General features: G+C 37.9%; 1 protein-coding gene across 1 annotated transcript; it reads right to left on the bottom strand.

The window, feature by feature from the left end:
* Positions 1-1,813: 1,813 nt before the first annotated feature.
* Positions 1,814-21,318, bottom strand: vax1 (ventral anterior homeobox 1). Its single transcript, XM_062057747.1, has 3 exons — positions 20,927-21,318; positions 19,508-19,695; positions 1,814-3,559 (listed from the first exon to the last, which is right to left on the bottom strand). The coding sequence occupies exons 1-3, from the start codon at positions 21,138-21,140 to the stop codon at positions 3,029-3,031; spliced, it is 933 nt and encodes a 310-aa protein (XP_061913731.1). The 5' UTR covers positions 21,141-21,318; the 3' UTR covers positions 1,814-3,028.
* Between the last annotated feature and the right edge of the window lie 2,541 nt (positions 21,319-23,859).

Below are 23,859 nucleotides of genomic sequence, written 5' to 3'. Positions count from 1 at the left end.
TTATTATTATTACGATGAATGACATTCCTGCTTCTTTATGAATTGTGTTCAAGTGTCTTTCAAGTGAAAGTACAAACAACTGTGAACAGGTAACTTTGTCATGTGCTTCAGCTCACCTCTCAACATCATTTAATAATTGCACACATGCCTCCTTCTCGACTTCTTTTCACACTGTGAGCTGCTTTTTGTAGCTACTTTTTTTTTTTATAAATATCATAATGAAAACCTTAAAAATCAGTTGAACCCATAAGAAACCACAACACTTTAAAGGTGTTCAAATGTGTTCCATACAGTTTTGTAGAGTGCTTATCCCAGGATATCACCCAAAATGGCCATCCGTCTGGTAAGGGAGATCAATTCCAAAAGCTATTTTTTAATCCCATCCATCCATCCATCCATTTCGGGGTCGGGGGGGTTGGAGCCTATCTCAACTGCATTCGGGCGGGAGGCGGGGTACACCCTGGACAAGTCGCCATCTCATCGCAGGGCCAACACAGATAGACAGACAACATTCACACTCACATTCACACACTAGGGCCAATTTAGTGTTGCCAATTAACCTATCCCCAGGTGCATGTTTTTGGGGTGGGAGGAAGCCGGAGTACCCGGAGGGAACCCACGCAGTCACAGGGAGAACATGCGAACGCCGCACAGAAAGATTCCAAGCCCGGGATTGAACTCAGGACCTTCATTAAAGTTAATTTTAAATCCATTTAACAATTGTAATAATTTATTAGTGTTTAATATATTACAATTCAGTTTTTTTTTCGTAGAAAACAAGCCAGGAAAAATGTCACCATTAGCTTTTAGCATTAAAATTGTTATTGAAGCCTGATGTGACATACTTGTCATTTAATGAAAATACTAATAATACACTCAATAAATGTCATTGTTTCAATGATTTTGAATGAATATTCAGGAGTTTAACCCGTTAAAGTCGACAAGCCTCATAATGATGAGGGTTGCCAACTCCCTAAAAAAAATACACATGAAATTATGGACATACAAAAATGCCTTTTGCCTTTTTTGTATTTTATGATTTTTCAAGCTGACTTTAATTCCAATTATATTTTAGAGGTTTATGATAAAACAAAAACATGTTTTTATTTTAGTGCAAAATAACAAAATGAGCAGAATCAAATAAATAACTGACTTTCAGCTTTTTCCCATTAGGGTATTTTTCCTAGAAATACATTTATTGGCTCTCACATTTTATGTTGACAAAAGCGGTCAATGATGTACTTCAAAGACAGCTTAAAGGTGCTGTTTGCAACTTCCCCACAGTTATATTTTTCAAAGGAAAAAATATAACAAGAAAACCACCGGCTAGCTGGTGTTTACAATAATGGTTTAACAGAACACATTTGTTTGACAATTGTCTATATTTTTCACAATTACAAAGTTTATGTAATAAAAAACAATTACCAGTCTGAATAAAATGACTGGTGTTTACGGCTGTTACTCACCCTGTCTCGGTGACAGTCCAAGAGAAGTGACAAACAATTTGCAGTCATGTTGTTGCTAGGATAGAAAATAATATAATAAAAATAAAAATTCAATGACAGTTAATGCTCGCTATCCAAATTGCTATTATTAACTATCAACACCTAAAGCTAATGCGCGTGCATTTGTTACATACAGTAAGTATGTAATTACGACATTAAGTACGAGAAGCCGTGAGTGGGTGGGATATACTGTGTGTGTGTGTCAATGTTGCAAACAGCCCCTTTAAGCAGGCACTTTTCATTAGTACAGTGTACATCGGGATATGACTGTCTCATTTTATAAATGTTTTGGGTTACAATGTGTTTCTCAGCTAATTGTTATGCTGCGAGCAAAAATCTGGGTTGCGAGTTAAAATATGAGAGTCCCCACCACTAGTTGGCGTTGCGAATTTCACAGTGAATCTCAAAAGATTCCATCAAAACATCCGGTCTTACTTGCTAGCATTAGCTTATTTAAACTTTAATATTTCAATTTTGTTTTTCCAAGCATGGAAGGAAGAAAGTGAGTGTGAAGGACATTACTGAGGAGAAGAAGTGTATGATATTCAATGAATTAAAGAAAGAAATCAACAAAAACATGACAGAGCGTGTAGCTAGCTCGCTAACTTGGTGAAACAGTTGGAGCGTATCACTGCGAGCCTGCACTATACTGAAGCAGAATGACTCGATAGCACCAACCAAGAACGTTAAAATAGTATCTGGCGGAAAAATGTATCCATGAAAATATGGATGAGCTGCTGATGGTGTGTTTGATGGAGAAGCAGCTGGAAAGAGATACCTTAGAAGTGCACTCTCCAAGGTAAATGCTGTACAATATTATTACCTTACTTCATACAACTACTGTACTTGTCTCTACTCTATTCTATTCTATTATTTTTTTATACAATATTTCTTATCTAAAAATGTGTTTTTATTTTTAAAAAGCATGGTACATGTTAAAATGTAGATGTTTTGAGGGGCAAGCACAAATAACATTATTTGTAATTCATTTTAATGGACAGCGCTGTTTCGCAACACAATTTTTTTGAAGTACGAGCTGGGTCACAGAACCAATTAAAGTTGTACCCTGAAGTACTAATTTATATTTCTGTGGTCATAATAAGGTTGTTCTTGACGTGCAACAGGTCGTTAACAAGTCTGGTGGAAAAACAGCCCATCAGTGACCACTCTTCCCGTGGAATCAAACAATTTGGGGGGGAAAAAGATATCAAGACATTGTTGAAAGCACTCTAGTCTATTGCCAAATGACATGTTAAGAAAATTGGTTTGATTTGAGAATGGTGATTAATAAAATGAATGTTGAGTTGTAGAATTTAAAAGACAGGTATATGTCCATCACTTGAGGTGAAACAGTTGAGGCTTCTTATGGGTTAGAAAGCGAACATTTTAGTTCCGAAGGTTTTGTGGTCTTCTTTGCAGCTGACAGAAACACAGACGAGACACTAGCCAATACAAAGACAGATGAAGTGGACCATCAAACATTCCCAGAGGAAACACGCAGAGTTCCACATGAGCAGAAAGCCTCATTCCACATTCTTCTTGTCCATGGCTTCTTTGCCGTTGGTCCGCGAGTAAGGCTCGAAAGCAGAAGAACTCAGGTAGCGTGCAGACAGTTCCTGCAGATTGCCAGCCAGTGAACTGGCCATGGAGAGCGGATTAGAGGAAATGCGGTTGGCAACACCGCTGAGTAAGGACGGCATGGGGAAGCTAAAGAGGCCATGAGCTGCCGCCGAGCTCTGCAGACCCGGCATCGTCCCTGAGCTTGTGGCCGAGGGTAAAGGAGGACTGCTCCCGGCAGGGCCACTGCTACTCCCACCACCGCCACTATTTCCGCCCAAGCTAAGGGAGGTCGGGGGAAGGGCCGTGCCCAGAGTGCCATTACCGCAGTGTGGAAGCATGCTCGGCAGGCCTGAGGGTGTGAGCAGCCGACCCTGTTCCAGCAGTCTGAGGACGCTGCAGGTCGCTGCCGTCTCTGAAACCACAGAGCGGAGCTCCGAGTCTTTCCCTTGATCCTTCTTCTGCTTGGTGCGACGATTCTGGAACCACACCTTTACCTGGACACAAAGACACTTCACCTTTCAGTCTTTCCAGAATTATCCACATAATCCAAGCCCACATTAAAATTTTAGTTTCATTTTCATGAATATGTTCATACCTTTCATGTGCAAAACACATTTTCACAGCAGCTAGAATTAAATTACCATATTCAAATTACAAATGTGCGTGTTATTTTAGTAGAGGTGGGCAATACCAAGTTAATACTGAGCTAGTATTGTCAATACCGATACTCTTACAGTACTTACTAAAGATCATTAAATGTTTTTGTAATTTGCTTTTAATTTGCAGATCATTATTATAAGCATAATAGACTCAATAAATCAACCACAATTTATTTATATATCCCTTAATCACAAGTGCCTCAAAGGGCTTTACAAACCTCAACGATATCCCCTGATCTGAACCCACATTGGGCAAGAAAAACCTTTAAAAGCCCAAGCTGGGAAAATGAGGCAACCGTGCGAAGGGGTCGCGGCTGTGGGGAACCCACTCATGGGTGACCAACTGCAATGGAGTGGGTGGATCCAATTATTGAATTTTTACATTAATAGATTATGTCAGAGTCCACTTCATCGGGAAACCAGCAGAGGGTCAAAGGGGGATCTTCATCCATGTAGACAAGTCGGCAGCGCAGAGACATCACCAGCTGAGCATAGAAGTTCTTAGAAGTCCACCCCAGGCAGGCCTGGCCCTAACCAATCTGGCGCCTTAGGCAAGATTTTAGGTGGCGCCCCCCCCACATCGGCAGTGAAGTGTATATACTCACAAGAAACCGAATAGCTTTGTCTTTGACCTTTTTTTTTTACTTAGAGAAAGCAAATTAACATATTATATGAGAATGTTATGTCATGATTATCTTTAACCGAATCACAGCAGTGCTCAAATTAAAAAACAGCATTCCTTCTCATGTGATATTGCTTAATTAACATTAATGATGTGCACTTTAACAACTAGGCTTACAACTATACCTAATATATACAAGGGTGGAAAAGTGACTATTACCTGCAGGGCAAACATTAGCTAACCAGAAGGCAATAACAATGTAAACAGAAAACACCTGCTTAAAAGATCTAATACAAATGTCCCTGAGGAATGTAAGGTGGGAGTACTGAAATTACCTAACGTTACATTATTATTTTCCATAACAATTTAGCTAACGCTCGCTATCCAAATTGCTATTATTAACTATCAACACCTAAAGCTAATGCGCGTGCATGTGTTACATACAGTAAGTATGTAATTACGACATTAAGTACGAGAAGCCGTGAGAGGGTGGGATATACTGTGTGTGTGTGTCAATGTTGCAAACAGCCCCTTTAAGCAGGCACTTTTCATTAGTACAGTGTACATCGGGATATGACTGTCTCATTTTATAAATTTTTTGGGTTACAATGTGTTTCTCAGCTAATTGTTATGCACAATATTAACCCGACGTTAAAACAGAACTATCTATTTATTGATTAGCAATTGCCGAATCATGTAACATTAGCTTAATGCTAAAAAGCCAGGTTACTATCACATTCTGTAACAGACAAATAATTTCATGTAGGCTAACGTTACCTCCCTGCTACCTCTGTCTTTTTCTCGTTTTTCCTCCTCTTCTTTTCTTTTTTTTCTTCCCTGGGCACCTGACAGTTTTGGCCGTTTTGACATTTTGTGTTGATTTTTTGATGCAGTGACGTCCATAAAGAGTCATGATACAGGAAGGGAGGGGGTGCACCGTGCGGGGGGAGTGGGGGGGGTGTAATGTTGTAACAAATAATATTTCTATTAAATAGGCTTTACTTTGCATTTTAATTAACGTGGGATTATTTTTTGTATTTAGAAATAATAGTACCAACTTCTCCAACATTTGTGGCACTGGCGTGGCGCCCCCTGATGGACGGTGCCCTTAGCATTTGCCTATACGGCCTATGCCACGGGCCAGCCCTGACCCCAGGTCACGAGTTGGAACAGCTTGTGCCTCTTCCAGACTGGTACCGCTGCAGAAATGATCCGTGACTACCTGACATCCTCTCCATGCAGGAAAAGGTGGACTGAGCAGAAAAGAAAAGCTCTAGTCTAAACAGGATATATCCAAAAACTAGAATATATAAACTAGTTTTATAGTGGAACTTAAATGCCTCTACTGAGGAAGAATCTCTAACTGTTTCTGGAAGGAGATTCCAGAGTACTGGAGCCAGAATAAAAAACGCTTTAGAGGCTGCAGACTTTTTTTGGGCTCTGAAATTTACCAATAAGCCAGCGTTCTTGGAACGTAGATTTCGGGACGGCTCATACGGCAGGAGCTACAGTACATACTAGACCGTTTAGTATTTTGTACATAAGTAAAAAAAAACTTAACATTGCACCTGATATGCACTGGGAGCCAGTGCAGTTAGGCCTGTATAGGCATAATATGATTAAGCTTTCTTACCTGGTCAAAGGTCGGCAGCCGCATTTTGTACCAACTGTAATCTTTTAATGCTTAACATGGTGAGACTCGAAAATAAAATTTTACAGTAATCTAGATGAGATGTGTGTGTGTGTGCTCCTTTAAGAATGGCAGTTTGTTGGGTGAGTGACGTCAGTGAGTGAGTGGGTAAGTGAGGAGAACGAGTGGTAGGGTGCAGCAGGAGTGTTAGTAGAGTGGTGAATGTGGCAGACTGTGTCCTGCAGAAATTTAAAAAAGCGACCAAATTATCACAAATTGACAGCCTTGTCACTTCGACTAAAAAGCAGAGCTTAGCGGACCAATTGCTGGGTAAAGTGAAGGGTGTTATCCCCCGGCGGAAACATCGGCCGTGGAGGAAACATCTCCATTGCTCTCCTCGACTCCGGTCTGGGAGCCGAACAGCAGGAAAGGTGTAACATTGGCGACCACAAAGGGACCCTCCCACGCAAACGGAACAGCAGTGGTGAGCAAAGGGCGGTAAAAAAAAAAGAGCGGAGAAGCTAATTTATCTGCATGAGCTAGCCAAGATGCCGGATGCAAGTCGTCGTAGCCCGCGTGATTTCGGCTATTCGAAGTCCAACTTGTTTTTGACGATAAACGACGGTGATGTGAAAGGGGAAACAGACTACATGGGCGAAGAAAATACAAGTTATTATGGCATTCTTAGCTTGTTATGTTGTAAAGACGAGCCTGTTGGAATGAGGCATGCAGCGGCCGAGGTGCCATGTGAGCTCATTCAACCCAACTTCTTTAGCACTTTCATCAATTCCGTGGAGGACAGTTGATGTTATTAACGAAGCGTGGCCGACAACCACCAATCCAATTCACAGCCATTAAAACCCCACAGCTTTATTCAACAACCTGCTACTATTGCAACTCCACATTCAAATCCCTTTACCCCGTGCCACCTTGGTAGTTACACCCACAATACCCCCCAGACATGTAGCCCCCTACTTTCCTAGGCCTGTACACAACTTGCTCTTCTCCATTAAAATACATTAATCATGGACATTTGCTCGAGCCTGGGCTCAATCAGTGTGAAGTTAAAGGGCTGTTTTCGCAAAAATTAGAAGCCAAAATCACGGGGAGCGAAGCCATGCTCTGCTTTGCATCAGCCTTCCTCGGAGAGTGAGGATGACTATGATCCGAGAGAGAACAAGTCCCCACCTTGAGACCTGGTCAGTATGATGGCACCCACCCTTGAAGGAGTTCCTGCACAGGTTTGAGAGTTGTGGGAAAGCTAACTACTGATCCACAAAGACAATGGCTGTCCAGTTAAATTTATGTCTGGTGGGTGAAGCTGGGGCCATCATCCACAGAAACCCCAGGTCAGCCCAGTGGGACTACTGCCGCCTGGTGGGGGAGGTGGAAAAGCCTTTAGCCCCTCTTCACAGCATGCAGCTGTGGTGGCTATTGAATTAAGGCAACGTATCTGCAAACCAGGTGAAGCTCTTCACGTTTTAGCGATGTTAACTATGACAGGGTGTCAGTAGCCTTAGGATGCATTTATAGTTTAAGTGTTCACTAATGCTCTACGCAAGACTGTACAGAAGCTCTTAAAGCAGCACCCCGGGACACTAGCCCAAGCCTCTGACATTGCCTGTCGCTATAAATCCACAAAACGAGCAGCATCATATGTCGCGGGCCTCATGCGCTCCGGAGCTCGTGACATGGTTGAGCAGAGACCCCGTGCTGCTGTGATCAGAGAGGGTACCACAGAGGAGGAATTAAAGCCTATTACAGCATCTCCATCAGCTGGTTTTAAGCCTGAGTCCCCCAGCAATGGGATGAGACTCTGTGTCATAACTGTTCAGGCCTTGGTCACATCAAGAGAAATTGCCCCTCACCAAGAAGAACAGCTAGAGCTCAAACTACAACCAGGACCCTTCAAAGCTCAATGTCTGCTGTACTTCACCTCAAAGTCAAGGTCAAGAAATAAGCATTCATATTGTTGTGCATGGGCTAGAAGTGTGTGCTGTTTTGGACAGTGGAGCGCAAAAAAGTGTTTGTCCTCTGCATCAATACGACACTATTTATCTGGATGTCTGTCCTCTACTTTAGTCGCCTGTCATGCAGACCCTGATCGTTGGGCCTGGCAATATACCTGTGCTCGGCGAAGCCCACATCATTGTCCTGAACAAACAACCATCAGGTGGCGTTCTCTTCCTGGTTGCTAATATAGCTGGTGACGGATATAGCTGGTGACGAGGCCCTCCTAGGCCATTCATTCCTCAACCAAGCCCAGGCCCGTCTAGATTTTAGAACTAATCAGATCATGCTTTTCAAAGAAGAGGTGCCATATTTTAACTCCACAAAGACACAACAGGATGCTGACCAACTGATACAACAGCCTGGAGTCAGGAGTGGATCACTGCAGCAACGGGAGCTGGGCATCGGCCATAGTGATGGTACCTAAAAAGATGGGACGTACTGTCTCAGCATAGACTATTGAGGGCTTAATGAATGCATAGTTAAAGATGCATACACTCTGCCTCGCACCCAGGATGCGCAGGACACCCTCTCTGCTACCAAGTGGTTCAGCACACTGGACCTTGCGGCCCACTACTGGCAAGTTGAACTGACCCCAAGAGCATGCAAAGCAGCAGCATTCTGCACCAAAAAATGGACTGTTGAATGGAATGTCACACCATTTGGACTGTGTAACGCTCTGGTGGCATTACAGCGCTGTGCTGGCAGGCATGCAGTGGGAGACCTACCTTGTATACCTGGTTGACATCATTATTCTGGGCAGCAACGTTCCACAGATTCTGCAGCGTCTTCAGCAGGTTTTCAGTCGTCTTCTTTTTCTTTTTTTTGTGCACCTTTCGTTAAAAACTTTGCTTCCATTGCAGAGCCCCTTGACTGACCAAGAAACACGCCCAGTTTTTTTGGTCTGAGATATGCATGTAATTAACTCAAAAGTCTGTTAACAACGGCGCCAATCCTGGGGTTCCCACTTGACCAGGGAAACATGGTGCTGGACACAGACACCAGCGACGTTGGCATCGGCGGTGTCCTCTTGCATGTTCAGCAGGATGTGGAACGTGTGCTCGCCTAAGGAAGCCGCAACCTGTCCAAAACTGAACAGAATTACTGCACCACACGGAGGGAACTGCTAACTGTGGTAGACTTCACATCACATTTCCGCCAGCATCTCCTCGGGCGGTGTTTCACTGTTCGCATTGACCACAATAGCCTTTGGTGGCTCACAAAAAGGCCAATTGTCTGTTATAAGGAGACAATGATCTGATATTTTAAAAAAAAGTCATTGGCTGTCAAACGACAAGAGAAAACAACGGACCGTCCAATTATGAAAAATTACCTGGACCCCACCTGGACCTACAAACTCGGATACAGACTTGTCTCAGAACCTGGAACAAACAGTCCCCTTAACTGGAATGAAACTGCCCCCCTCTTTCCAGTAAATATACTTGTCTCTGTATCTCTGTTTGCAGCCCAAGTTAAGTCAGTTGACCTAGCAGTGGCTTCTCCAAGATCCTCTACTCTCAATGACAAGGCTGCAGCTAGCCCTGGCATAATTTGAACTGGTCAGCAGCACCCACCTGATGACAGCTCGATTCCGCCAATGTAGGAAACATCAATGAAGAGGAGGATTTCTACGGGATCTTGGGGAACGTTTCGGGTAGTATTTGAGGAAGAGACCAGGTCTTTGTACTTGGGGACTACAACTCTAAGATTAAAGGTGACGGCACAGACTACAGCGCGGTGGACAGGGCTCATGGGTACGGCATGAGGAATGACAATGGAGAACACGTGCATGTGGCATAGACTACGTATATCCAAGATGCACTTCCAACGGAAGGACATTCATCATGTACCATGGTACAGCAAAGACGGCAGTTCAAAGAAGGAGATTGTCCACATCCCGGCTACCTGCTTTTACTCTGCTGTTTTCAATGTGCGTGTATACCACAATGCCACGACAAGCCTGCTACTAACAACATATTTGGCCCTCGTAAAATTGACAGGGGGAAAGCTCCAAGTACCAGACCACCACCATACTCTCATCAACAAAATCGCCACATGTAAGTCATTAGTCTTTCCCCCAACCCGTGATGTCAACACAGACTGGTCATTGTGCCGGGAGGTGCTCCTGCAAGTGTGTTGAACTTCACTGTGAAAGACGCTGGTCCCTGCAGCGCGATTAAACCATGTTCTTGGAGGACATGGCCAGCGCAGCCGAGGACATGGTCAGATGTGTCGACATCAAGCAGACTTACTCCTTCACAACAAAGACCCACTCCATTCACAACAACCACAATACAGCAACATCCACCATCCTCACTGACATGTCAACTCCTGGCACAAATCTCTCCATCGCCTTTTTACCGACATTTGGAAGAGCAAGGTGATCCTGCAGCAGTGTTCTTCACAGGTAAGGGTTCCTTACCTCCTTTCCACTGCTAAGAAAGAGTTCTCCTGGGTTCTTTTAAAGCATATGAACCTACTACCTACTACTAGCATGGAGACGCCAGCAGGCCAGCTTCAACCTGGCCAGGTCCACCATTTAGCATATTTTTGCCCTCTGCCACATCAGCAAGAAGCAGTGGGAGTACGGCCAACCAATCATTGTGACGTCCAATGACATCAAAAAGTCCTACAACACCCTAGACCACAGCTCTGTGGGCCTCGTCAGGCAACTCTTTAGTTTGGCTGATTTGACTGCAAAGGTCCGCCAGGGCTGCACAACACAGGATTCGACATTTGGGGTTGACTTCAGCACCGATCACACCTTTACCGACCTGGACTATGCCGATGACGTAACACTCCTGGTTTCCCTCCTGGACAACCCATTCATCATCTCTGGTCAAAGATAAAGATTCAGTCGTTCGGCCGTGTGACGTGCACGGGGAAACCCAGATAAGAAGTGGGCTTCGTTCAGGAGTTCTGTTACCTGGAATCAACCATGTCCACCTCTGGTGACTTCACTCTTGACCTAAGGCCAACATATCTACTAACTACCTCAAAATGTTGATTTACGACTCCCTTCTGCTTCCAGTTTTTACTTACAGCAGCACGACTTTCGCACGCACACACCACAGTCAACAGGACCATCAATGGTCTCCCGAGCTCTGGTTGCTTTATTGGTTTTTAAAAACTTAGTTGTAAACACTATGTAAATGTAAAAAATAAATAAAATATATCATAAAAATAAATATCAACAAACTAATACAAATAATCCCTTTTATTTAACAACAATAGTAAAAACATTTGTCAAGAAAAGCAATAACAATTAATGCCTCTCTTTTAAATCATTTAAAGTTCTCGTGTGTCCAACAACTTATTGCCTCTCTTTGCAAATGATAGAACCAGCGTCTTCTGCTATAAACTAGATAAGCATGCAAAAAACCCAAAACTTCTGCCCTATCTCTTTGTAGTAAAGAATCCTTAATGCCCTGTTCCCATTGTTGTGCGATTGCCACGATTGCCTACTCAAAGATGGCCGTGGTATTTGTGTCAAATGTCACTTCAGAAGACTATTTGACAAGTTCTGATAAAAATCTGGCGCCGATTCTGACGCGGTGGAAGACCCTTTCAGAAGGGATCCTATGCGATTGGAGTGCCGATTTGATGCGCTTGGTACATTCTCATAGGTCAATTACGTTCTGTTGCAATTACAAACAATGTTGGGTGCAGATTGGATACCTGGTATATAAAAGAGGCAAATATATGGTCCTTGCTAATTTTGTTGAAGACATCCACAATGGCATGAGCTCTTGATGGAGACAATATCACATTTACGTTATATATGCTTACGTCACTGCCCTGAAGCAAAAAGAGAAGCAGCTACTCAAAAAGCCAGAAAGAAAGTCCAGAAGAACACTCATGAGGCAGTTTGGAGCACATGTAAGTGAATATGATAATGATGTCATTGTATCAGGTCGTCACATTTGTTATGTAATCAGTGTGTAACAGGTTGTATCACATTGCAACTCAGCGCGATGGAACGTTTTTCATAGAGGGTTTTTCAAGTTGATACCGATGAACACAAATAGGCACTGAGTTTGGTCGAGTCTGATAAGTTCTGATGCAACTCGATGCGCAGAGCAAGACAGAAATTTGAAATTTGAAAATTGATTGCCACTATGGCCACCAGAGGTGGGTAGTAACTCGCTACATTTACTCCATTACATCTACTTGAGTAACTTTTGGGATGAATTGTACTTCTAAGAGTAGTTTTAATGCAACATACAAACTTACTTTTACTTTTACTTGAGTATATTTATAGAGAAGAAACGCTACTTTTTCTCCGCTCAATTTATCTACATTCAGCTCACTACTCGCTACTGATTTTTATCAATCTGTTAATGCACGCTTTGTTTGTTTTGGTTTGTCAGACAGACCTTCAAAGTAGGATCCACGCATGCCTGCGTTTCACCAATCAGATGCAGTCACTGGTGACGTTTGACTCCGTTTCACCAATCAGATGCAGTCACTGGTGACGTTGAACGAATCAAACAGAGCCAGGCGGTCACATGACCGTCACACGTGGACCCCGACTTAAACAAGTTGAAAAACTTATTCGGGTGATACCATTTAGTGGTCAATTGTACGGAATATGTACTGTACTGTGCAATCTACTAATAAAAGTTTCAATCAATCAATCAAAAGTGTCAAGGAAAAAAGACACTTTTTTATTTCAACCGTACCTCTCTCAAAAGGCTAAAGACTGACCGCACAGTTCCTGTCTTCACAATAAAAGTGCCGCTCCATCGCACCTGCGCTAACAAAATAAGAGTCTCCGAAAGCCAGCTTCTACCATCCTAGTCACGTCCGTTGTGTCCTTGGGCAAGACACTTCACCCTTGCTCCTGATGGCTGCTGGTTAGCACCTTGCATGGCAGCTCCCGCCATCAGTGTGTGAATGGGTGAATGTGGAAATAGTGTCAAAGCGCTTTGAGTACCTTGAAGGTAGAAAAGCGCTATACAAGTATAACCCATTTATCATTTATCATTTAAACAAGTTAGCAAGCTACAGAGTTTGCCGCCAATGTATTTTTGTAAAGTGTATAAAAACGAATATGGAAGCTGGACAAATAAGATGCCAAAAACCAGCCACTTTCATGTGGTATTAGACAGAAAGGAGGAACTTTTTTCTCCTACATTTGAAAATGTGGACGTTATCAGCACTACTGTCTGATTCTAATCAATGCAAGTCATCAGAATCAGGTAATACACCAACTTATATTCTTGTCTTCATGAAAGAAAATAATCAATATGTTAAACATGCATGTATATTCATTAAAACACCTTTAACATGTGAACAAAAACGGCAAAATAAATAAATATATAAATTATATACTGTATATATAAATGTATGTATGTATATGTATATGTATATATATATATATATATATATATATATATATATATATATATATATATATATATATATATATATATACATACAGTACATGTGTGTGTATGTATATGTAAATATGAGGTAGATCACCTCGACTTGGTCATTTATTAAGTAATTGATTAACGTTGAAAAACTTATTGGGGTGTTACCATTTAGTGGTCAATTGTACGGAATATGTACTGTACTGTGCAATCTACTAATACAAGTTTCAATCAATCAACCAATGAATGCCTATGAGCCTATTGTGCTGTTAAGTTATTGTGGCTCAATTTGCCTTAATTGTTTTTATTTTAATGTATTATTATTTAATATATATTATTGTTTTAGTTGCTTAAGAGATATTCCTGGCTCTGAATTTGCTCATTGCTATTTTTATGTTTTTGTTCATTATTTGTTGCCGTCATCATTAAACGATCAGGTTACTCATCAGTTACTCAGTACTTGAGTAGTTTTTTCACAACATACTTTTTACTTTTACTCAAGTAAATATTTGGGTGACTACTCCTTACTTTTACTTGAGTAATAAATGAGTACAATTTCTGGCTATTCTACCCACCTCTGATGGCCACGCTTCATGTCAAGATCAGATGTGATGTAAACGGTCACCAGGACAGCTCCAAGTTTTATCCCACGATGCCAATTGAGGTCCAAATCATGACAGTGTGAATGGAGCATTAAATAAAACCTGAATCTAGACGGTGATCCAGATCAGACCTAAAATTGTATAATTCGTGCCTTGTCCTATTTCTGACATCTAACTAACAGAAAACTGATAATGTGACAACAAAGAAACACACATTTGTGGAAATAATAGGAAAATATCTATATCATCAGGTTAGTATTAATCTGATACTGATTATAAATGAAATTCAACGTACCTCACATACATCTTATACCTGATAAATCTCAAATATGTGCATATATATATATATATATATATATATATATATATATATATATATATATATATATATATATATATATATATATATATATATATATATTCAGTAGATGTATATAATACTAATTGTATTTTTACTATTATACATAATATATTTTATATAATGTTTGTATTTTAAATAGGGCTGTCAAAATTAGCGAGTTAACTCATTGGATTAATCAATTATTTTGACCATACAAGCTTTTTTTACCTCAAGTGCTTTACCTTCAGTGATCAGATTAATGCATATGTCAGTACAAAAATTAGTTAGGAGACTCTGAATGGTGTGCTCGCTGGCAAATTTCCCTCCAAAATGCAGCCTGAAAGAACTTTAGATTAAATTGTTACCAAGTTTTGTGCAAATAAACAAGTAAAACTTTTAAAAGTGTTGCCGGATGACATTCTGACAATAAAATTGCAATCGTGTACAAATATTGGGCTCTTTTCTTAAGCAAATTTAAATTTTGCAAGCGAGTATTCCAAAATGTGGTTTATCTAAATAAAAACATTATCATTTGACAGCACTAATTTTAGAGTATATTTTACAATATACATTTTTACTGCGGGCAGCACGGTGGTATAGGGGTTAGTGCATGTGCCTCACAATATGAAGGTCCTGAGTTCAATCCCGGGCTCGGGATCTGTCTGTGTGAAGTTTGCATGTTCTCCCCGTGACTGCGTGGGTTCCCTCCGGGTACTCCGGCTTCCTCCCACCTCCGAAGACATGAACCTGGGGATATGTTGATTGGCAACACTAGAGTGTGAATGTGAGTGTGAATGTTGTCTGTCTATCTGTGTTGGCCCTGCGATGAGGTGGCGACTTGTCCAGGGTGTACCCCGCCTTCCGCCCGAATGCAGCTGAGATAGGCTTCAGCACCCCCCGCGACCCCGAAAGGGACAAGCGGTAGAAAATGGATGGATGGATGGACATTTATACTGCAGTTTATGTACATTAAAAAGTATGTGCATACACTGAAGAATAAAACATGGTTTGGATTACATTTGAGGCTGTATGTTGAATGTAGTGTTGATGACATGACTATAATACCGCTATGAAATATCAATAATCAAATGATGGTACATCCACTTGAGGTATTATAGCCTATAACAAATTACTTTTAATGGGATTGTTCTGTTTTTAATTCAGCTTTATATTATATATGAAACATTTACAACCATTAAATATTCAATGGTAAATTGTTGATGGCAAAGTACTATTAAGGCAAACATAGTGTTATTATTTTACCACCATCACGCTTTCACTCAATGCGGCGTTACTTCAAGGTGACATTGTCCAATACACACACACACGCACACACACTTCTGTGTATTGTTGACAATTACAGTATATTGTACACAAATACTGTATATCTGGACAAACACTACAGTATATTGTAGACACATACTATATATATTGTTGACACACACTGTTTATTGTAGACACATACTGTATATTTTACACAAATACTGTATAATGTATTGTACAGAAATATATTTGTAAACATCACTGTATACAGTATATCGTAGACAAATACTGTATGTATTGTGGATACATTCAACACTGTTTCTTGTAGACAAATACTTTATAAATTGTAGAAAGATACTACTTATTGTACATGTCAATTTAGTAATCAACGATTCAAAAAGTCATTTAGTAGAAATGTATTGAAAAAAACCCTCACATCTGGCTTCTAAAAGCTGATTTTTTTTTTCTCAGCAAGGGCCACAAACAGAAAAATATAAGCTTTTTAAATGGTTTTCATTTTGCAAAAAAGAACAAATTCAAGAAAAAAACATGAATCAAAATAAAAATGTAAACTTTTTTTCTCTTTCATCATAGCTTTTTAATCGTTTTCTCCACTTTTTTTATAAATATTTTTGAAGGTGGATACAAATAATAATCATACATGATTAAAAAGGATTTATATAAACAGGTCAATGCTTTTTATTGCAGTTGTCATGAATAGTTTATTTCAAAAGATGCATGCATTTTTGCAGAGTAATGTAATGTAACGTAATCATATGATTTCAATAAACAGATGACAATACAAGGACACAACTTGTAAGGGCTTAGAATATTACTTTCTAATTTCAACAAAGCTTTCGTACAAATTTCTTCATATATAATAAACACATAAGGTTGTTAGTTCCATTAAAACTCATCACGGTTTCATAACCTACTAACCCTCATATTTTAGGTTAATATATAAAGATAATAACATATTGAAAAAGTATCACATTATCAAAACTGTCTACAGGCAGCACCAAAACATTTGATATTTTTTACTTTTCTTTATTATATTTTCATTTACAACTCACTAAATAGTATTTAGTAAATACATTTCCTGTGGAGATATTTAATGGACATGCGTTGCACTGTTCTTTAATTAGGATCTGATTAAAAGTACACATTTAAAAAATACAAATTATTAGGTATTTTTTCAAAATTAGATTTGTATTTATTGTAATAACTACATACCTGTACATAAATAGTCAATCAGAGTCATTATTTGTAATTGATATAATAAAAATAATAAAAAAAATACAAATAAATAAAAAATAAATAAATACAAATAAATAAATACATATATTTATAATGTAAATATTAAAAACTAATTATGAAGGAATTATATATATATAATATATTATATATTATATAATTATTTGTATGTATTAAATACAGATTTTAATCCCAATGCGTTTTTACCTGGTTAAACAAAGGATATTGCATTTTTGAATTGAAATAAACAATTTACACAATGTGTCCAGACTTTATTTTAATGATGATTATGTTTTCCCTAATCCTTCTTCATAATGTCTCACATTTCATTGTATGTATGAATGATAATGACTACTACTCTCTGCTGGAGAAGATGAAAAGTTTTCTCTTTCTAGCCGTCCGTGAATGTTTTTAATCGCATCAAGTCCATTTGAGTGATTTTCCACTGAGGTTGGCATGAAACAATCCAATATAAGTAATTTAATAAATGTATGTGTTGCCAACAAACGCATGTTTATACCAAAACATGTTTATTTGATTTATTTGCCAAAAACACACAAAATAGCTCTTTTTCCTTAAATATAACCAAAAAAATATTTAATTTGAACAGTTTGAAATTATTTTTCTGTTCAGTAATTCAAACAATAACTAGAATTAGACATAATATTGAAGAAAGAATAATTCACGTCAATGTATTTCTGCTTTGTATTGTATAATACAAAATAATGGATGGATAACTGTGTGCCGGTATATATTTGTTAATTGCTGTATGCTAATGCTATGCTAACTTTGTATTGGATTTCCAGTGTTAATGCGTTAAACTTTCTTTGTAATGTTGTAACGTGAACATAAAGTCTTCAAATTTATTTTTAAAATATGACCCAAAAAGACAAGCTACAGGTGGCAAATGAACACTGCGACACACTTTTGACTAAATTGCTGAGTTTGGAGTCAAAACTGTTAGCTTCTCCTTCATTATTTTTTTATTTTATCTAAATAAAATCTTTTTTTTTACGTAATTGAAATTACCCTACATTATTATTTCAAACTTTATCTAAATAACATATTATTTTTATGTATTTATTGATATTAAACCTACAATATTGTTTTAAACTTTATCTTAATAAATACTTATTTTGTATCTATTTATTTAAATTAATCCTACATTATTTTCTTGAACTTTATTCAAATAAAATAAAAATGTTTACGTTATTGAAAAAAATCCTACATTATGCTTTTGAGTACAAATGAAGTAGTTTTTACTTAATTAAAATCAACCCTATATAGTATTTACTTAATCTACATTTTTTGGGGGGTTTTTTCATTTTATTCAAATTAATCCAACATTATTTTTTAACAATATCTAAAAAACAACAAAATGTCTTTACTTCATCAAAATTAATTTAAAAATGTTCAAACTTGATCTAAATAAACTGTATACTCTTTTTCTTTACTTAATTGAAAGTAATCTTCCATTGTGTTTTAAAAAAAAAATCTAAATATAACTTTTTTTTTAACGTTATTTAAATTAATCCTACATTTTTTTTTACTTTATCTAAATAAAAAAACATTTTCTTACTATGTTGGAATTAATTTTTATTTGTATTTTATTTAAGTACAATATCTTTTTTTAACTTTATTGAAATGAATTCTACAATATGTCTTTATTTTATCTATCTATCTATCTATCTATCTATCTATCTATCTATCTATCTATCTATCTACACACATATATATATATATATATATATATATATATATATATATATATATATATATATATATATATATATATATATATATATATATATATACACACACAGTATACGGTACATATTTTACTTTATTAAAGGGAATACTGCGTTAGTCTTGAGTTTTATCCAAATGAATTTTTTTTTTTTTTTTTACTTTACTGAAATTAATTTAAAGGGTGGCGTTAAAGTCCAGAGTGCAAAGACATTTCAGTAATAAGTTTGATCTCTGGCGAACTGCTGGCACATATTCGCCACCATATTTGTCATGGCCGCATTCCTCTCGACTGCTAAATGTGATATCCAATCTACATTATACAAAACCTTCTTAGCTGCTTTAGCTTGATGACTTTTAAAATGAAACACTAAAGACAGACAGGAGGTTATAGCGCAGTAAATACAATTATCAAATACTTTAAAAAAGACATGAAATCCTATACAAGAATTTAAAACAGGGCTGTTACCTTTTCACCATGGGTTACAAACATCAAAACGAAAGAATCGAGAGAAATTTTATACATAAAAAATGCTAAAAGTAATCCAATATAAAACCATCATCATATCTTTCTATTTTAGCTGAAAAAGCGAATTAGTGTCATAGTATATTATTAATAATTACTAATTAAATTAGTTACTTTATGTCGAGGGCCAATGAAAAAAATGGCCCCCGAGCAACACTTTGGACGGCGCTATTCTAATTTGAAGCCACAATTAAATAAAAATATAAAAAATAAAATAATTGTGTATGTTATTTTCCAATAAAAGTGACTTGAAAAATGAAATATGAATATATGTTTATTTTAGAAAAAAAATACCTTTGAAATGATTTGTCTCTACTAAACAAACATGTGTTCATAACATGAAATTAAGTAGCTGTCATGTTGATACATACACATTGAGGATATTTCATTAGAAGTACTCCAAAATAATTCCTACCTGAGTTTCTGACAGGTTAAGCTGGCGAGCTAATTCTGTTCGTTCTCTTCCCACCACGTACTGACACCTCTGGAACTCCATCTCCAGCCGGTAGAGCTGCTCGGCAGTGAAGGAGGTGCGCGTCCTCTTGGGACGGTCCAAGTCCAAACCCTTTGGTAGGATAATCTCTCTGATGGAGCCTTTGGCATCTGCAACAATCACAATAATTAATTACAATATTCATCAACCGGCAATCTTCCTTCTTGTTGCTAGCTCCATATGATTTTGCTTTATTTGTATTTATTTTGTTTTTGTGATCTTTTGTTTTATTTGGCCGTTTAGTTTTTTGTGATCTTACATAATTTGTTTGTTTTTGGGATTTTTTATTTTTTACTTTGTTTTATTCATTTTTGTGAACTTATTTAATTTTGTTTTAACTGTTTTTCTGAGATTATTTTATTTGGTTTTATTTTTTGTTTTTGTGTGTTTACATTGTTTTATTTTTGTACGTTCTTTGTAAATATTAGATTATTTGTATTTTGTTTATACAAATATATTGTGTGTGATTTTACTGATTTTACTTTTTTTTATTTGTTGTTTGTGCCATTGTTTGTGATCTTACATTAAAATGTTGTCAATAAACGTCATCTAATGCAGGCTTAGAATGTATAAATTCATAACCATAAGTGTAGCCATTGACAATTTTTACATTTAAAAATGCTTCAAAAAACTAAAATGGTTGCTATGACTAAAACTTGGAGGTTAATAATATTTACAACCTTTAGAGTGTGTGCTAATATTGCAACTCTGCAAATACATTTTAATATGCACTGAACAAATATTTTTAATAAATATTATTGAAAGAAATGCAACAATACTAGCATTTACTGCCGCCAGTATATCATTGAAATATCAAACTATTCAAAATATTATTGAATCATATTGAAATAAATGCAACAATCCCAACATTTAATGACTCTACTAAATAATTGACGTATCAAAATATTACATTTTAATAACAAAAAACCCACAATTTTACTTCATGTTGCCAATGAAAATATGTCATTTAAACACAGTATTGTAAAATAATACTAAGACAGAAACGCTATAATGTTAGCACACGACAAAATATTAATTCTGTTATTATTTGTTCTTTTTTTTATTGATTTATTTCACAAACTATCTCCAAAATAATTGTTTGTTATGAAGAAAAATGTAGTTACAGTTTTAGTTTCAATCATTTTAAACCAATTTATTTTATTGAAAAAGATGTATCAACTGTTCAAAAAGACGGACGCACATCCACACACACACACTTTTTTCTAGTCGGGGTGTACAACTGTGATGAAAAATTATATTAACTGGTGTAAAAGTGTAAGAAAATAAGAAACAACAAATTAATGTCTGATTTTGCAGAGGAAGAAAACCCGATCAGTTTACCTCGCACAAGTATTCTCCGACAATAGTCCGGGTCGGCGGCGCTGCATCTGTTCTTCTCACAGTTGTCCAGAGTTCCCGTGGAAGAAAAAGCGCCATGTTGCTCCTTGACGAAGCTTTTGGACAAAGTGTCCTGTGAGTCCCTTGCGTTTTTGCTGTCCGTAAGTCCATTCTTCCGCACCATTCCTTCCGTCTCTTGGCTGTACCTGACCTCCATGCTCGGTTTATCCTCTCCGACTCGCAGCTCGTCCGCCTCTTTTTTTTTCCTCCCCTTCCTTTGTCCGGGTTGCAAGAAAGAAAAGTGGAGACAAATACGCGTTGGAAGTTTGTAAAGCGCTCCTTCCGACAGCGTCAGCTGTGTGATGTTCCTCAAAACACTTTGGTCACCTCAGCGAGGACGCCTATTATCGCTGACCAATGATCTTGGGTGTCTGAGAAAGCGGACGATTATTGTGTTGGCGCAGACATCGGGCGGGTAGATGAGCTCCAGATAATCAGAGTTCAGCTGATTGCAGTCATTTCGCTGCCTCACACGTTTGCCCATGAATACGTTAAGAGGCTTTGGAGACGTGGACCAGGTATTGTTTCCACCACAACGAATTGAGAGAAGCGACTGATCGTGCTTCACTGGTCAGTCAGGACCCCTTCAGACCTGCAGAAAGTTTCATTCTTTCATCCACCAAAAAAATGTCGGCCTCCGCTTTTTAGCTGCAGAACATCGCCTAACTTTGACCCCATTTCTCTGTCAACGATGGCAGGGAGGATGCTTCGTGAAGGTAGAAAGGTTTTGGAACCGATCCTTTTTATCGCAGATGTTCTGAAGCAGACATTGACTTTGTTGTTTCAGGTCTCCCTGATTTCTTACTTTCCTGCAAATGACATTCTCTTGAAAGCCGTCTGAGCGCCGGTGCTCTTCTTCTTGCTTTAGCACCATCCCCAACAGTAAGGGAAAAAAAGTTGTCATTAGTGCTCAGCTGCCTATACGCTCTCACGCATGCATGGCCCTGGAATGGCCCCCGCCGCTCTCCTCCAGCCCACCAAGCACCAACTCTTAGCTATTTTAATTGTGGCCGCAACAATATCTCTGAACACAGCAGCAAGCACTAATCCAATAAGACCATTGATTAGGCTACAAAGATTCAATTGAATTGGGTGGGCCGCTGCAAGGAGCGTTCTGTGCTCCTTCTCGTCACCTTAGCCTGCTAGAAGCCCCCTTCAGGCTGCCCCCCTCCCTGAGTGCCATTCATCCCTTTATGGGAAACAGAGAGGGAAAGGAGGGAAAGATAGCAATTATCTAATTGGACTATTAACAAACAATTCTGTGAGTGTGCCTGCTCGCCAGCGGTCTCAGGGTGGCTTTAAGGGCTGCGCGTTGAACTAACTTTATTCACTCTGTGTTTGGGGGGCTTCTGCTGGGAGTGGGCGGGGATCCAGCCTTTGACAATGGCAAAATGGAAGCCAAAAAGGGCGCTACTAAAGGAGGAGGGGGGTGACGGACTTCTCAAGCTGCATAGCCTTGGCCTGGGAAATAGATGGAGGATTCAGCATCTCGGCCTCTCAGCGCACACAATAGGCTGCTGTTAAGCTTCTGTGTTTACAAGTGAAAAGAAAGATTCATGCAGCATGTGAACAAACGCTGATGATAATTATTAATAGCATACACATATTTTTGCTTTATTCCAGAAACTACATCATGTCCTTAAAGTCTGGACCAGAGACACCCCTGCTGGCTAAATTGGAGCCTTAAACAGAAGTGTATCCCCATCATTACAAAAAATGTTCACACTGTTCGTGTGAAACGATTTTCATACTATTTGATTTAAACTTGAATTCAATAAGATGCATGTTTTTGAATGTTTGATTGCTTATTTGAGCTTTCTTTTATGTCCCTATAATAAAACAAAAGACAACTTTTTTCTTTTTTACACAACATTTTCTGGTTATCACGCCCACAAACACACTCACACAAATGACATGAAATACGCCGGAGCCCAGACTGACAACAAACAAGTGACGAGACAATGGGAGAATCAGTGATAGAATTAGTGGAGTAACCTTAATATAATGTAATATATATATTAATATACAGTACATGTTTATCATTAAGGCTGTCAAATCAACAAGTTAACTCATTGGATTAATCACAAAAAATGGTCGCATTAATCATGGGCATACTTTTATTAATCATACAATTTATTTCAACCACAGAAGTGATCAGATCAATGCATACAACAGTGCAAAAATTAGTAAGGAGACTCAGACTGGTGTGCTCGCTGGCAAATTTCAAAACACAACCTGAAATATTTTTTTTTTAAAGTTTTGAGTAAATAAATGACATGTAATTAAGTAAAACGTGTAAAAACGTTCCTGCATGACATTCTGACAATAAAATTGCATTTGTGTAAAAATATCGGGGTATTTTCTTAAGCAAATGTTAAATATGCAAGCGAGTAATCATTATTATTTCGAATTTCAAAATGTGATTAATTGGAAAAAATGTTTAATAGTTTTTGACAAGTATAACCCATTTACCTAATGAATATTTATTTATATTGTATCCCATTATGATACATATATATATATATATATATATATATATATATATATATATATATATATATATATATATATATATATATATATATATATATATATATATATATATATATATATATATATATATATATATATATATATATATATATATATATATATATACATATATATAATAACGTGTAGCTATAAATTTAAATAATGGCACTCATTTTTTAATGGACGATTAATGCACACGCGTCGTTTTAGACCCTCGGGCTGTGCCGTAGCGGGGGGGAACTTGGCTGCAATTAATTTGCTACTGATGAGCCACAAGCGAGCAGAAATGGACAAAAGAAAGGCTACCTTATGGAAATATCAGGTTAAAACCATGGCAAGTTGTT

The sequence above is a fragment of the Entelurus aequoreus genome, linkage group LG09 (assembly GCF_033978785.1).
Source record: "Entelurus aequoreus isolate RoL-2023_Sb linkage group LG09, RoL_Eaeq_v1.1, whole genome shotgun sequence".
Lineage (NCBI taxonomy): Eukaryota > Metazoa > Chordata > Actinopteri > Syngnathiformes > Syngnathidae > Entelurus > Entelurus aequoreus.
The sequence above is the reverse complement of the archived record's forward strand: the minus strand, read 5'-3'. Positions and strand labels throughout refer to the sequence as shown.